This window comes from Wyeomyia smithii, chromosome 2 (assembly GCF_029784165.1).
Source record: "Wyeomyia smithii strain HCP4-BCI-WySm-NY-G18 chromosome 2, ASM2978416v1, whole genome shotgun sequence".
NCBI classification, from domain to species: Eukaryota; Metazoa; Arthropoda; class Insecta; order Diptera; family Culicidae; genus Wyeomyia; species Wyeomyia smithii.
The window spans coordinates 180,028,980-180,043,695 of record NC_073695.1 but is presented as its reverse complement, the minus strand read 5'-3'; the positions used below and the strand labels follow the sequence as shown (position 1 = coordinate 180,043,695).

At 39.5% G+C, this 14,716-nt stretch overlaps 1 protein-coding gene across 9 annotated transcripts in view; it reads right to left on the bottom strand.

Annotated features, from left to right (window-relative positions):
* Positions 1-1,101: 1,101 nt before the first annotated feature.
* The window catches only part of LOC129721513 (zinc finger protein 569-like), a 44,645-nt gene continuing 31,030 nt past the window's right edge, over positions 1,102-14,716 (bottom strand). For 4 of the 9 annotated variants that reach the window (XM_055674169.1, XM_055674170.1, XM_055674172.1 and 1 more), the window contains exons 3-12: positions 10,141-10,289; positions 9,853-9,926; positions 7,048-7,266; positions 6,773-6,912; positions 6,558-6,693; positions 5,982-6,471; positions 5,312-5,895; positions 4,336-4,877; positions 4,029-4,271; positions 1,102-3,130 (exon numbers count right to left, since the gene is read on the bottom strand). In XM_055674169.1, the coding sequence (XP_055530144.1) occupies positions 3,047-3,130; positions 4,029-4,271; positions 4,336-4,877; positions 5,312-5,895; positions 5,982-6,471; positions 6,558-6,693; positions 6,773-6,912; positions 7,048-7,266; positions 9,853-9,926; positions 10,141-10,289 (2,661 nt within the window). In that variant the 3' untranslated portion in view covers positions 1,102-3,046. The remainder of the gene's footprint in view (positions 3,131-4,028; positions 4,272-4,335; positions 4,878-5,311; positions 5,896-5,981; positions 6,472-6,557; positions 6,694-6,772; positions 6,913-7,047; positions 7,267-9,852; positions 9,927-10,140; positions 10,290-14,716) is intronic. The other 5 variants (XM_055674173.1, XM_055674176.1, XM_055674178.1 and 2 more) reach the window with 5 other exon arrangements.

The following is a 14,716-nucleotide window of genomic DNA, read 5'->3' as shown; positions in this document are numbered from 1 at the left end:
CTAACTTAATCCAGAACGGACTCAAAAGTAGAAATAAGCTAACACTACACTATTTACTTCCGACATTGAGCAGCGGTGCTGTTCTTATGCTTCACGCAAAACCGTATTAACTCCTTGCGCACTTTTAGATCTTTTGGTAATTGATATCAGTGATGATCCAAGTCGTATATTTTACTACACCCGTATTTGTACGCTTTGTACTTTATTTTAAATGCTAACTTGAAAACATTTTAGATTATAACAGGTGACATCATTTAAAACATATAAATCATCCAGGATAGGAGCGGCGTGAACAGCGACTGATCCGCAGCGGACTGTTGAACTAAAAGCGAATTTCTTTATTCCACCAGCTCACCTCGTTTTGACCTGGAAGCAACCGAACTGCTGTCAAAACTTTTCTGTATTCGCTCGATATTAACCCAGTATTGACCTGGTGTGCTGCCCGAAGCGCACTTTAAAAACTGTCAGCTTCAACCCGCCACCGCACGTGCTTAGTTCGTAAACAATTATCTGGCATCTCTCTCATATGCGTCGTAAATTGCGATGTCGTTTCTTTATTACTCGGCAGATTTGCCCGAACACAATGGAATAAAGAAATTCGCTATTCGCTGAGAAATGCGGTGTCTCGCCAGGTACACCCAATACGGCAGCCTCCGATTGCACCTGTGTACAACATAACCGTTCCACTTGGCGAAGGACACCTTCGTGAGTTTCTCCAAACATGGCGTATGATGGCAGTCATCTATCATGTCTTTTTCATGTAATTCTAAAAAAAGAAATTGATTTAAATTATCGCTTCACAGTGTACTCATTTTCAAATGCTAGTATTACCTGTCTAAAGGTGCTCTTTGGAACGATAGGCTTGAAAGATTCAGGTTGCTCAATTTTTCACATCTTTCCTAATCTTTTTCTTCGTCTGTTGCTTTGCGGAGGAAACACAAAATGCTTACCGATTTTCTTCAAAGTCTTCACACGAGGATACTAACCTAAACTCGGCCTCCATGAGGTAGACGGTAGCGTCTTCTTCTTGATTAGCACTGGAGACTGCTAATGCTGAGCTAATTGCTATTCTGGAATTTAGGTTCAGATAAGAAGCGCCAATTCAATATTAAAATATGTATTATCCACAAATCTACTCTTTTTACTTTTACGTAAATCAATATTTTTCTTTTAAATGTACATACTTTTTCGACCCCAGTGTTGCAACTGATGGTGTTCTTCTATGAATTTACACACTGCTTGATACATCAATATTCGATGCTTCCTTTTATGTTAAAATAGATGTTTTTTGTTCTTCCCTAACCTTTCAAGCTTCATAAGCCGTTGGGTTCATGATTATTTGTAGAAAAACTTAAATAGTAAAACTGTACCTATTCAAACCGGTGCTGTCGTTAGCAACTTGCGATCTCACATTCAACCAGCATGGAAAATAGCATTACCTAGCTATAATTCAGAACAGAATAGTGATTCGATATTACGTTTTTCATGTTTCATTTCAAGCAACGTTCTTCGGATATATAGAAATGTTTTCGAGTGGTGTGAAATATTAAAACAAATAACTGAAAATCATATGGCCGCATTTGAAATTTGTTTGTATGTATACGTGGATACCACAAGCGAACGTTTAATTATGTACAATTATATGCTTCATTATGTTAAATTTCGTTTTATTGATCGTAATTTTTTTTATCACCAACATCATAAAGAGCTTATTGATTTTGTTGCCTGCTTATAGTATAAACGCTACGATAAAAAATACATTCAACAAGTACTACTATTTTCGATTTTTTCTGTTTGATTCAAGTGTACTATGGTTAAGAATTAGTCATTGTAGGTATATAGTAGTATTTACAAAGGATAGAACTAGGCAAAAAACCTGCAACACTTTCTTAAAACTTTCTTGTGTCTATAAGTAACGCAAGGTGTTATCTAATTCTTGCAATCAAACATTGTTTTCTCCTGTTACTCACTGGCTTATAATGTATCAACTGTAGTGTCTCACACGCTTCAACCGTATAGATTCTAGCAGGGAGAAAACTCATAATTAAACCAATGCTGTATTGCTTTGTACAGAAGCATTATTGTACATACAATTTGCGTTTAAAACTAATTTTTCAGTGTTATTGAGAGTTACGTTTCCAGACTCTAACTTGTTTCCGGTAGAAAAAAAGTTTACAGGGGAAATAAAATCCTTGATTATGAAATAAACACATTCGAAGGGTGTTTTACTTGATTATTCCTGTGGTGTTTGGCTAATTTGCAGTTCTTGAAGAAAACCTACGAATAGGTTAGACGCTTACTAAAATTACAAGGCTTCATTTTTAATCATAGCAGTTAACTCCGCCTGTCGTGCTGGGTGATATTCCCCGGCTCCACCAGGCACCGTGGGTTGTTGATGTGCAACTATTCTTTGTTGCTGTTGATAAATATGCTGATAATCACCACTTTCGCTGCTAACAACGATTGCGTTGGCGGCCGCATAGTTGTGGTGATTATCGCTATTAGCGGGACCTCCACTAGAATTGATTAAAGATGCATCCTTGTAATCCATTATTTCTCCCATGACAATCTGCTGTGAATGTTGCTGGTGGTGGTGTTGAGAATGGTGCTGCTGTTGTTGGTGATGATCTATATTTACAATAATACCGCTTTTATCGTCAGTTTCCGTAATTGGATGCTGCGGCTGGAGTTGCGAGGGATGGTGCTGTTGTTGCGATTGACTGCTTCCACTAGCCATATGTGCTTGTGGGTGTGCTGATGCCATAATAGTTCCTGTTGGATGATGGATAATGAAACCACCACCAGCCGTGTTAGTAACAGTGGGTGTAATAGTCATCGCCGACGTCGTCTGCCCAGTTGCTGTTGCCACTGATGTAGCTTCGATAAGTGAGGAAACCGAACTGCAGACATTATCGGTAGCGACAGCAGCTGTAGTCGTGTTTCCAGCGGTATTTAGCAAATTTCATCCCACTTCATTTTTCAATATGAATACTTTCTTCATTTCCTCCGTACCATCCGGTTTGGTTATACGGAGCATGGCCTCTTCTCACTCGACGTTTGACTGCCTCGAAGAGTCGTGAATGATCTCATATTTAATCACTTGAGCCGTGTTGCTTTCTAGAACCTGCACCTGGGAACAAAACACGCTGTATGAGTTTCTATGTGAAATTGAAGGGGAATGGAATAAATCATAAAAGCATGCACTAATCGCTTCAAACTGAACTAACTACAATTGATAATCTAATGTTTTCAGAGTTTACAAAAATAACGGGACAAAGTCGGGAGGCTCGATTTTTACGCACTTTCAATTACAGTTCAAATTAAATACCTCACATATTTTTGAAATAACATAAGCCTCACGGATCATGCGAAATAATTATACATAAGCTCGTTTTGAGCTTCCTTTATGGTTAACCGATGACTGGTTGGAAAATACGAGCTATTTAACAATTATTATTTATTTTGATGAAGAGTTATTTAATTAGAGTATTCTAACTTCTGATTCAACCGTTTAGTATAAACTTGATGATTTGGCCTCAAGGAACGATGTCGGTTTAACAGTTAGTCGTCGTACGTTCGAATTCCGGATTGAGAGAGACTGTCAGTGTCGGTAGAATCTTAGTACTAACTCCGAAATTGTTTTGTACACTAACAAAATAGTTACAAAATTTTTATCAAGTAACAGAACTACTGCTGAAACACTTCTGCTTTAGTTCTAGTTAAGAAATATCTCAGTTTAGTAAAGCGAGCAATGTATGACAGGACATTTTAGATTATCCCTGATTGAAATATAGAATAGAAGTAGTTATGGTAAGAGGCCAGATTTAGAGGATAACGCGTAAACTTTTTCAAATCAAGGCATGCAGCAAATCTATCAAGTAACAAGTTTATTGTGCCACAACGTCCAGAGGCGAAATCTTCGTGTACGTGCGTAACATTACTCGTAAGCGATGCACTCGAATACCATAGCAATAACAACAAAAGATACTGTTCACCCTTTGTAGTAAAGAAGCTTAAAAGGACTTTACATATTGTACCTGCACAGGCTGGTTAGCGATAACCAGGTTGCGCATTGCGTGCTGCTGATTATTTTGGGCTTGATTTTGTGCCTGCTGCTGGGCTTGCTGTTGTTGCTGTAGCTGGTGTTGCTGCTGTGCCTGCTGTTGTTGTTGTGCTGCTGCCTGCTGTTGTTGTTGTTGAGCTTGTTGCTGGGCAGCCGCTTGTTGCTGCTGCTGCTGCTGAACAAGTGCCTCCTGATTAGTTTGTTGAATCTGAAAATATGAAATCGATTCTAGTTGAAAAAAAAAACAGAGGCTAACGTGATGTCCAACTTACCACTACCAGCTGTTGCTGTGGCTGACCCTGCTGCGCCTGCGCTTGACTTTGACCGCCACCGCGTTGATTTTGCTCCAGATGCTGTCGCTGATGTAGCATTAGATGATTCTTCTGGAAGAATGCTTTTCCGCATTCGCACACGTGAGTCCTTACAGTACAACCACCGTTAGGATGACGGCGGTTATGTAGCAGAAGGCCATGCTTAGCTGCGAACCCTTTGCCACAGTGACCGCAGTAGTGTGATTTTGGTTTGGCCTGTGCTAATACCACCGTTTGCGGGTGCTGTATTTGCTGCTGCTGGACCTGCTGTGGTTGCTGAACCACCTGAACCTGTTGCTGGTGCGTATTGTGGGTTTGGACTTGCTGTTGTTGCGGCTGCTGATGCTGCTGAACTTGAGCCTGCTGATGAGGGGGACTTTGCGGCTGTAATGTTTGCTGTACCACCTGACCAGAGGAGGTGATAATTTGTACTGGAACGGGAGACGATTGCATTACAGGATTTGTGGTTACAACGGTTGTGCCACCTCCTATTAGTGAATATTCTAATGGTTATTAGAATGCGTTTTTTTGCGGGAGGTATTTTGGTAGTGGTGTTAGGTGCGTGGGTAACGTAAGAAGCGGTTCAGGAAGCACAATCGATTAAGTTGGGTTTGCGTTGGATAGTGCAACATGAAAATTGAGAAAAAGAAACAAAAAAATATGAGAATGGTTGTATTATCTATTTCTATACAGTAAGGTTAGTGAACTAAAAAACTCCATTCTAATCAAACGATAACGAATACATAATGTGAAATGAATTAATTAATGAGAAAAAAGCAATAATTTAGGTTAAAATCTAATTCTATTTTTATATGAAATCTGTTACAGTAACTTAGTATAAAATTGTACACTTGGGAAACCAATTAAATTCTAAGGCTCAAAAAAGCTTTAAAATATCAAAAACATAATATATTGAGAATGTAGAACATTTGAATACCTTGATTGACTGGAAACAGATGACCGGGAAGAGCAGCGGTTAATGCACACAGATCCGTCATCAAGCTCTTATCACCAGTATGGAGGCGTAAATGCAGCGCAAGTGCTTCTCGGCTATTGAAAGCACTGCCACACTCGCGGCAGGCGTATTGCGGTCTTGGAGAGGCTTCTGGGGAGCTCTGGCCAGTGGAGATGGTGGTAATTATATTGCCGGTATTAACATCTTGCACAGTCTGCTGTCCTTGATGGTGTTGAATTTGTTGTACTTCGATGTGTTGTTGCTGCTGCTGTTGCTGAGCTTGCTGCTGCGCTTGAGCCTGAGCTTGGGCCTGAGCTTGGGCCTGTGCTTGAGCCTGCGCTTGAGCTTGGGCTTGTGCTTGGGCCTGAGCTTGAGCTTGGGCTTGAGCCTGGGCTTGCTGCTGGGCGTTTGTCGTAACCACCGTGTTGGTAGTTATAATTGTGGTATTGGACGAGTTCGGGTTTACGCCGCCATGGGTTAATCGGTTGTGAGCGTTCAGTTCAGATTTGGTTCTAAAACCTTCCCCACAGGCAATACAAGGGAATGGTTGATCGCCGGTGTGAATCCTGCATAATAAAAAGAATAATCGTATGTTTACTGATTACTGTATATCAATAGTCTATCACAGTATTCTATCTAGAACAAATCTTACCTCATATGAGCAGCGAGTGTTCGTTTTTGTAGGAATTCTTTTCCGCAAAGAGTGCAAGAATGTGGGATGCGGCCGTGGAGTTTTCCATGATTTACCAACTGAAATTTACGTGGAAAAGTTGCTCCACAGTCGGGGCACACGAACGGATTTACCGATCCATGAAAACGCGAATGCATAACCAGATGCTCCTTTTGAGCAAAACTCTCACCACAGTCCTCGCAGACGTAGGGCCGTTCGCCGGCGTGGAACTTACTGTGGGTTACCAGATGTCGTTTTAACGGAAATGATCGACCACACTCCTGGCACACGAATGGGCGTTCGCGGCTATGTACGCGCGAATGGGTCAGCAAGTGGTGCTTCAACGTAAAACTCTTTTTGCATTCTTGACACTGGTAGGGACGATCCGTCGAATGAAGCAGTAGATGGGTATTTAAACAGTGTTTGTGGGCAAAATCTTTACCACAGTGAACGCAAACGTGCGGTCGTTCGCCTGCAATGACCAAAGAAAATTAATTATTCATCAAACTGCAATCAACAGAGGGCAAAACTTTAGAATTTTTATCATTGAAAACTGACCGGTGTGAACGCGGGCGTGTGTTGTAAGATGATGTTTCAGTAGAAAGGATTTGCCACACTGGTCACAAGAGTAAGGCCGCTCCTTCGGTACTACGTTTGGCGTGGGAGTATCGGACTCTTGCTGAACATATTCATTCTGAATAGTTTATGAAAAATAAGTAAAAAGTGTTTTAGTGATAGCGATTTTTCAAAATCTTGTACAAGCTGCTACTCACGTAATCGATTTCAACCGCTTCTAGCTTGGGTGAAATGGTCAGCGTTGGTTCGATTTTCAGCTGATGTGTTGACGTTGTGGCTTGTGAGTCTTCTCCTTCTTCAAGCCCTTGAATGACCTTTTGCACCTGGACAGCAATTGCTGGAAATTGAATTTATAATAAGAAATGCATTCTACGGTTTGTAATATCCGTTAAAAGAAGCATTGATTGCATTCAATCATATAATGTTATTTCAATTAATTTTTTTTTTCGATGGAAATCACATGATCACTCACCTGCATGATGGCCTTCTGTGTTGGTGGTTATGGCATGTTGATTATTGGCGGCCACTGCAGCTGCCGCTCGTTTCATTAGAATATCATTACATTCTTCGGCCGTCAGTTGAATCGGTCCCAGGGGGGACATGAAAGCGGTGGCACCACCCGCTGAGCCCGTGGTTAGAATTTTTGTCTTAGAATCAATGATTCCGTTCGCTAGGGCAGAATTAGATTGATCTGATGATCAAGTATTGGTTTTGTTTTTTTTGCGAATGTTTAGACAGTTATATGTACAATCGTATAATTGTTTCCAGGTGTGCAGTTAAATTGAAGCGTAAGGGTTAGAGAAAGAAGAGAAGGAAAAAAATAATGAAATTTAACCAAAACTCAGATTAGATGAATTTTTATCTAAAAGCATTAGGCCCATAAGGAAACTAAATGTAACACTGTACCAACACCAATGCAGCGCCGCTATTAATAATTTATGCCCTAATTTGAATAGTCGTTTCTACTTCGATGGCAGAAACTGTCAAGCGACTCTGCGAACCGCTGTTCTTTTGGTCCCATTTTATATATAGTTACTCTCCGCGTATCTGTTTCGCCGATACAAAATCAATAAGAACGATTCCACAGGATTGATTGCTCGAGCCATAGGGATGAAAGGTTGAGCAGATCGTTTGCGCATAATGCATCCAAAACTTCCACCTCTAGAACAAACCCCAGCCCTCCCACCTTACCACTAGGTCATGCTTTCTTGCTAGAAAACAGCACAAAAGCTATGGAAACGCTTTTTCTTTTGCTATCGCTTTTTAGTTGGGTAGTCGCACAAGCAAATGAAAGGTAGGTAGCGGTCTTCTAGTTCTCCCTGATATTAACGAAGCCATGAATAATGTCTACATTTACTTCTTGACACAGTATTTATCACAAGCTTATCTAATTTTTTATGCATAATTTCATTTCAAATAATCTGACTCCTGAATTTCTGTTTTCTGCCTTGCTCATCAAAGAAAAGACACAAAAACTCACTCTAACAGTCCACCTTTTAATTAGGGGCCGCATAGAGCAACCGACTCAGTCAATAAAAAACAAGCAGAAGGTTGTGTATACTTTGAGTTGCATTCGATAAAGTTTACATCCAACTTGATGATTCAATTTTGTTTGTGTTAGATTGTCTTAGATCCATATAGGAGGTTTACTTTTTTTTTCTCGCTTATTTTCCGTCGGTCTAGTTCCGCCACTGTTGTTGTGCCAATCACCGACGCCCGAGAGGCGACTCCACTCAGGACCCTAACTTACGACCCGTTGATTAACGGACCGGCGCCAACGGCTTTACTTCCTCATGCGATGGAAGGCGTGATCCCAAAAAATTTTTCGCCTCAGAAAATCTCCCGGTGTCGGCTAAGATTGAATCTAGACCAGTTGGGTTGGTTGTGAGTGGATCACGCCACCCCACAACCATCGACACCTATGTCGGCGTTGGGATTCGAACCCAGGCGTCGAGCGTGGTTGGCGGAGACGTTACCAACCACGCTAGGCCCCCGCCTAGGAGGTTTACTTGTTTCAAACAATTTTGCGCAGTATTCGTTAGGATTAGCAGGGTTGATATTTGTTGACACTCTTGAGTGAAAGTGAAAAAAAGGATCCATAAATGGTATTTTTTTACAATCCTTTCAGAGTTCTCCCTTCCCGCTTTTTGCATGGAAGTGAACTGTCAAAACACTTCATTATATTTCATGTGATAGAAGCAAGACAACAAAATCAGTTTATCAGTTAACGAAGATTGTCAAGGCATCGGTCAGTGTCAGTGAAAAAGTGTTTCGGTGAGGTTCATTTTTATTTAGTGGACTGTTTGTTTCTCTTTTTCGCTTTAAAGTGAAGGTCATTTGGTTGGATTTGTTGTCAAATTTTATTCCGTAACCGTGAACGATGCGCGCGATCTATTTCATCTGAGTATAACAGCACGTTACTAGGACGAAAATCTAGTGTAACTGAAAGAGTGCTGCGATCATTGGAAGTGAAAATTGAAAATGATTGGCTGTAATTTTTGAAGAATTTTGCTGGGGAAAATGACTTTTATCAGCACTGAGGATTAGATAAGCAGTAAACACATCGTTAGCTATTATAGCAAATGATGCAGATTATTTGAATTTTCAATCGTTTTGGAACAATTAAGTACATAATTCCTAAAATTTGTTGAAATTGTACTTAAGTACAGAATATACTGCCGTTCCAAGCATAGTTGTCCCATGTTCCACACAAAACTTATGCACGGCAGTGTTTGTTTTTTGACTCAACCTTAAACAACATTGACGAGTTTCAAACACTCTCATAATAACTTGCCAGAAGATTATAATGCCCACCCTCCAGAACGTTGTAATTGGTTATATTGGCAGAAGAAACAAGATTGATACAGTAAAACAGTAACCTTTTAAAGCAAGATTAAAAGCCGTACACAAAAGTACAAATTTATGATAATCACAATTACTATCGAAAAACATCTGTACAAGATTTTGAATAATTAAAAAAGGGCGGAACCGAACTCCATTTCGGTAGGAAATAGGCTATTATAAATACCAAGCAAAAAAATTAAATATAACAAAACCTTACTCAAATATGCGCAAACAAACCTTGCGATAAAAATATTAAATCACACGATCCCATTACCGTAAAACATAAAATAGCTTTTTCCCCGTTTCCTTATGGGCTAAGAGATGCTGCTGTATTCAACAATGTGCTGAACTCTATCTACTTTCAGCTCGCACTCGAGAGGCCCGTCAAAAACCTCAGCGTACTCCTGCTGTTGCAGTGCAAGTGAGTACTTACTTATAACTTCATGTTTCTTCACTGCTGGATGACCCGTGGTAACGGTAGCCGTCGTACCACTTGTGGTAATAATACTGTGAAATAGCAAAAAAAAGAGCATAAGAATTAAGAAGAAAAAAACGGCGAAAAAGTGCAACCGCAGCCGAACGATAAATCAACGTCTCTGAACCGAGGTGAGGCACTGCCTAATTGAATTTCCTTTCATTTCTCCCGCAACCGGGAGAAAAAATGTGAATTGAAGTTCGGACGTTGGTACTGAACAAAAAAGAAAAATTAGCGGTCACTTACCGTTGTGCTGTGCCTTGCTGCAACGCGGACGGATCGTTGACCACGATCATTCGCCGCACCGCACCCTTGTTGGTGGCATGCGTGATCGTTCCCTTGGCATCCTTCTGGACTATAATGCTAGCACCGTCTGGTAACTGCAAGTATGGCATCTATATCAGGAACGGACCACACACACACACACATGCGTGCGCAACGTTGGCGAGGATTGATTTTCATCGAAACGATAGTGGGTGGTAATTCAGGAATTGCGCGGTGGTTTTGGGTGGTGATGAGAATTTTGGTGGATGGTGTGGTGGTTGTTGTTTGGATATTGTTTATAAAGCGGGCATCGCACGACGCAACAACAACAGAACACGATATGAAAAAGAAAAAGAGAAAAGAAGCATGTGGTAAAACAGGTTGAGCCGAATGAGTGAGCTATATATGAAAGTACAAACCAAGAATTAATTGGCTCTGATGGGCGATTTTTGTTGAAAATAAAACGTAAATAAAACATCGTATAATCCAAATGCGTGTTCACCAATTCGGATAATGTTTGGGCATGATAACGGGCCATGATCTCGAATTCATGATTCACTTTCGAAGTCTGTTACTCTTTCTAAGGTTGTAAAAAAAAGCCTTGAAATAATACGACACGCAGATTAATTTTTGTGTTGTTGTACCTGACACATTCAAAAAATTTATTTTTACGCTGAAAAATAGTTGAGCTCCACTTTTTCAAGTATGTTAAAGATACTTACTTTTTGACAAAAACATTGTTCAAAATATGAAAAAGGTGACAGACTTTGATATTTTACACTACAAACAATGCCGCAATCGTTGTTTAATGAATGAAATTCCAGAGATCATGCATTTATTGTTGAGCTTTATAATCCATGATGCATGATTCCACTTGCTTGACAGCAGAAGTAATGAAGTAACACATAGTGTTACGAAGAAATAAGAATCATAAATATTATTATAAAGCTGTACTTTCATAGCACGAAAATATTAGGGGTCTTCACATCGAGCTCGTATCGAAATACCCAGCCGTAAACATTGTATCTTCCATTGCTCGTCAATGGAGGTGAGTATTTTTACGGTTGGGTATATTATGTATTGTAGGAAAAATATAGAGAATTTAAACGAAATCGATGGGCAGTTTGTCTTAAAAGTTGACGGCGGTATGAATACCACTACCTTAGAAAGAGATAACAGAGGATAGGGGCTTACGAAATGAGATACTAGAAATATTTACAGATGCAAAACCTTCTATTTTAAATCAAACCCCCCAAAACGCATTTATTTTGCTTTGAGAGTAACCTGCATACTGAAAACAAGTATAAATGCTGTGTTCCGACAAAAATCTCAATTACAACGATTAGCTCACTTTATAGTCAGTAAGATAGGTATAAGATTAGATTAAGGTTTAATTTTAAATCCCTTTTTTTTCTCTTGACAAGTAGGTTTGCAATTTTCCTACAATTATATTCACTTAACTGCGGAAGCAATTACCATCTTTTAATGAAATAAAGTTATATGTAATAGTGTTGATATGTCACCGTTTGTGGCAGAACACACAATAAAAATTCTGAATAAATATTAGTAAATAATTATTTCATCACAAAACATCCCCCACCCCTATAAAAAATAAATAAATAAATGCTGTTGATCGAACGCAAAATATAATGTTTCGGTACCAAACTGTGAGCGTGATTCGAATAGGCTGACACACACATGGTTTGGACTAGTTGGTCAGATGAAAAAACGAATGAAAGTGAAAGGACAACAGGTATAACCGGTCACTAATGAATGTCCCCAAACACTAATATCGGTAAACCGCGGCGGTGTGTAACACAAACATTGGATATACTACTCTGCAGAGGTGAGACTTTCTCTCTCTCTCTCTCTCTCTCTTTCGCTCGTTGTCTATTAAAAATGCAAATAAATTATTTTTTGAAGTTCACACAGAAGAATCAGCAACAAGGTACGGTCGATACAGGACGATAAACATGACTAGTATTGCTTGTTGAAACATTCGTTGTTGGAATGGCACATGTGAATGTTGAAAGTAAACTGTCAAAATCAGCTGTGTTTTATTTGCATCATTATCAGCGTTTGTTTTTGTCGCGTATCCTCTCTATCTGTGTTGTGACGGTTGTGTCTATGTGGCAACACATCCAACACTCACGATGATAGAGAGTAGATCTCGGTCACTGGGTTTTAGCCTTGTGTGCTGCTACTGTATAGGATACTTTTCTCGCCCAATCTCCTCTATAAAGCCCCCTGACTGGTGAATGTTAGCTGTTGTATGTCTCGCTGGTGTGTATGTGCGTACACAATCGCCCCTTCCGACTGTAGACGCGCAAAGGGAACCCTCTGTGAACATGTGTATAACTAACAAGCAACAGTAGTGACGAGGGGACAGCCGCAATTCCACACACAAACAGCTGACTAGGACCTGCAAGGATGAGGCGAAAGAGGGCACGAGAAATCTCAGAAAAACACACTGAGTTATATAAATATAGTAATGAATAATTATAATAATCACAGATACAGCCTCAAGTCCCTTGGAAACCCAGTAGCCCTGGTATGATCGCAATTATTATCATGTTCAGCGGGGGTGCAACAAACACACACCTTCGACAACAACCGCTAACCGGCCGCCGCTGCCGAGTGCGGCAATGTTTCACTCCGCCAGGCAGACCACGAACTTAATAATGCGTACCCATACTTATAACGAAAAGCACGTGTTTTGATCAAGTTGCATTGAATCTGTGCTGCTGTCTACATCTAACTGACACCTTGAAATGTTGTGTTTTGTGCAAAATAGCATATCGACAAGAACGAAAGTGTAAACAAATACATATCGTAGGAGAAAGAATGCCACATGCACTCGCGATTGGTGAGTTGTTGGTCAACAAAAACGGAAGACTACAATCAAGCTGTTGTTTATGGTGTTGATTTTTAGAGAAATGTACGAGCTGCTTACGCTTCTATCATAGATGATGTCATTAATTGAGCCGTTGCGGAACAGAGTGGTCTAAAGAAGCTGAAGTTAGGAGACTAGAAAAATTTCAAAAAATCGAACTTTAAAGCTGATTTATACTATGTTGAAATTTCGTCAGAAACAGAATGGCCATTCTGTTTCCGAACAGAGTGGTCTATGTACATAAATCGAGGTAATACCGTCATGTAATATGTGACATGTAACATGTTACATGTGATATGTAACTTGTCGTTTGTCATGTAGCATGTTACACGTGATTTGTAACATGTCAAATATCATGTAATATGTAACATGTTGTGTTACATGTAATGTTTCACGTCACATGTTACATGTGACATGCCATGTACATGATATAACATGTGACACTAGTCATTTTATACGAGTTAACGTCATTTTTATTTATGTTTATGTACATAGACCACTTTGTTCCGAAACGATTCGAGGACTTCAGTGAATATATGTATGAAGTCAGAGTGGTCTATGTACATTGGTGAGATAAAATCACTTATTTCGCAAACAAACTCAATTTTAAGTATTCCCATGTTAAACCACTTCATAACCTTTATATTAGAACATTTTGTTTAAAAGGATCCATTGAACAGAATTTTATTCAGAGATTTTTCAAAAACTGCTTCTCTTCAATAATTTGCTCGATGGCACATAGACCACTCTGTTCCGCAACGGCTCAATTGATCATTTAAAAGATGATGAATTGTTCACCAGTTCAGATTAAAATACAATACCTTTCAATTGTTGATTTCCTATATTCTGTTTAGTTGCAAATATTTCGTGAATCATGACAGATAGAGAATCGTGACATATAATAAGTAAAAGGGGGAGCGTGTTAAATAAGTATTTTTGTTGAAGAGGAGTGCTGCAGAAGAAACATAAGTGGCAACTAGAAACTTTTTATCGCGCTTGTCATTCTTTCTCTCACCTTTTCCATCTCCTGATAAATAAATGATGCTGATGTTGATTCGCAAAATAATCTATAACGTGTGAGGAAAAAAACCCGAACAACTTTTGAATTAGTCTACGATTTCGAAGTGCTGCACAAATCCAAAAATCCTTTTCCACAAAATGAAGATACACTTTCATATAACTGTGTGGTCGGAAGAAGATCGTCGTAAATTGAATTGCGATTTTTGTGAGCGAATTATAGAAAAATCTAAAAGTGAAGTGTTCCGCTATTCTAAAGATCTTGGATATAAGAAAAAATTATATAAATTATTGCCAAACTCTTTGAGAATGGAAATACACTAAGGTCGCTTTTTACGCGGATTCCAGAATTTACGCGGTTTTTTACCGGATTCCGGAATTTACGCGTTTTTTACGTGGATTCCAGAATTTATGCGGTTTTTTTTACGCGGATTCCAGAATTTACGCGGTATTTTTTCATACTCGAATTTCGGTTATTCTTCACTCGGATTGCAGAATTAACGCGGGTTTTTTACGCGGATTCCGGATTTTACGCTGTTTTTTACGCGGATTCCAGAATTTACGCGTTTTTTACGCGGATTCCGGAATTTACGCATTTTTTTACGCGGCACATATCCTCCACGTAAAAAGCGCCTTTAGTGTACCTTC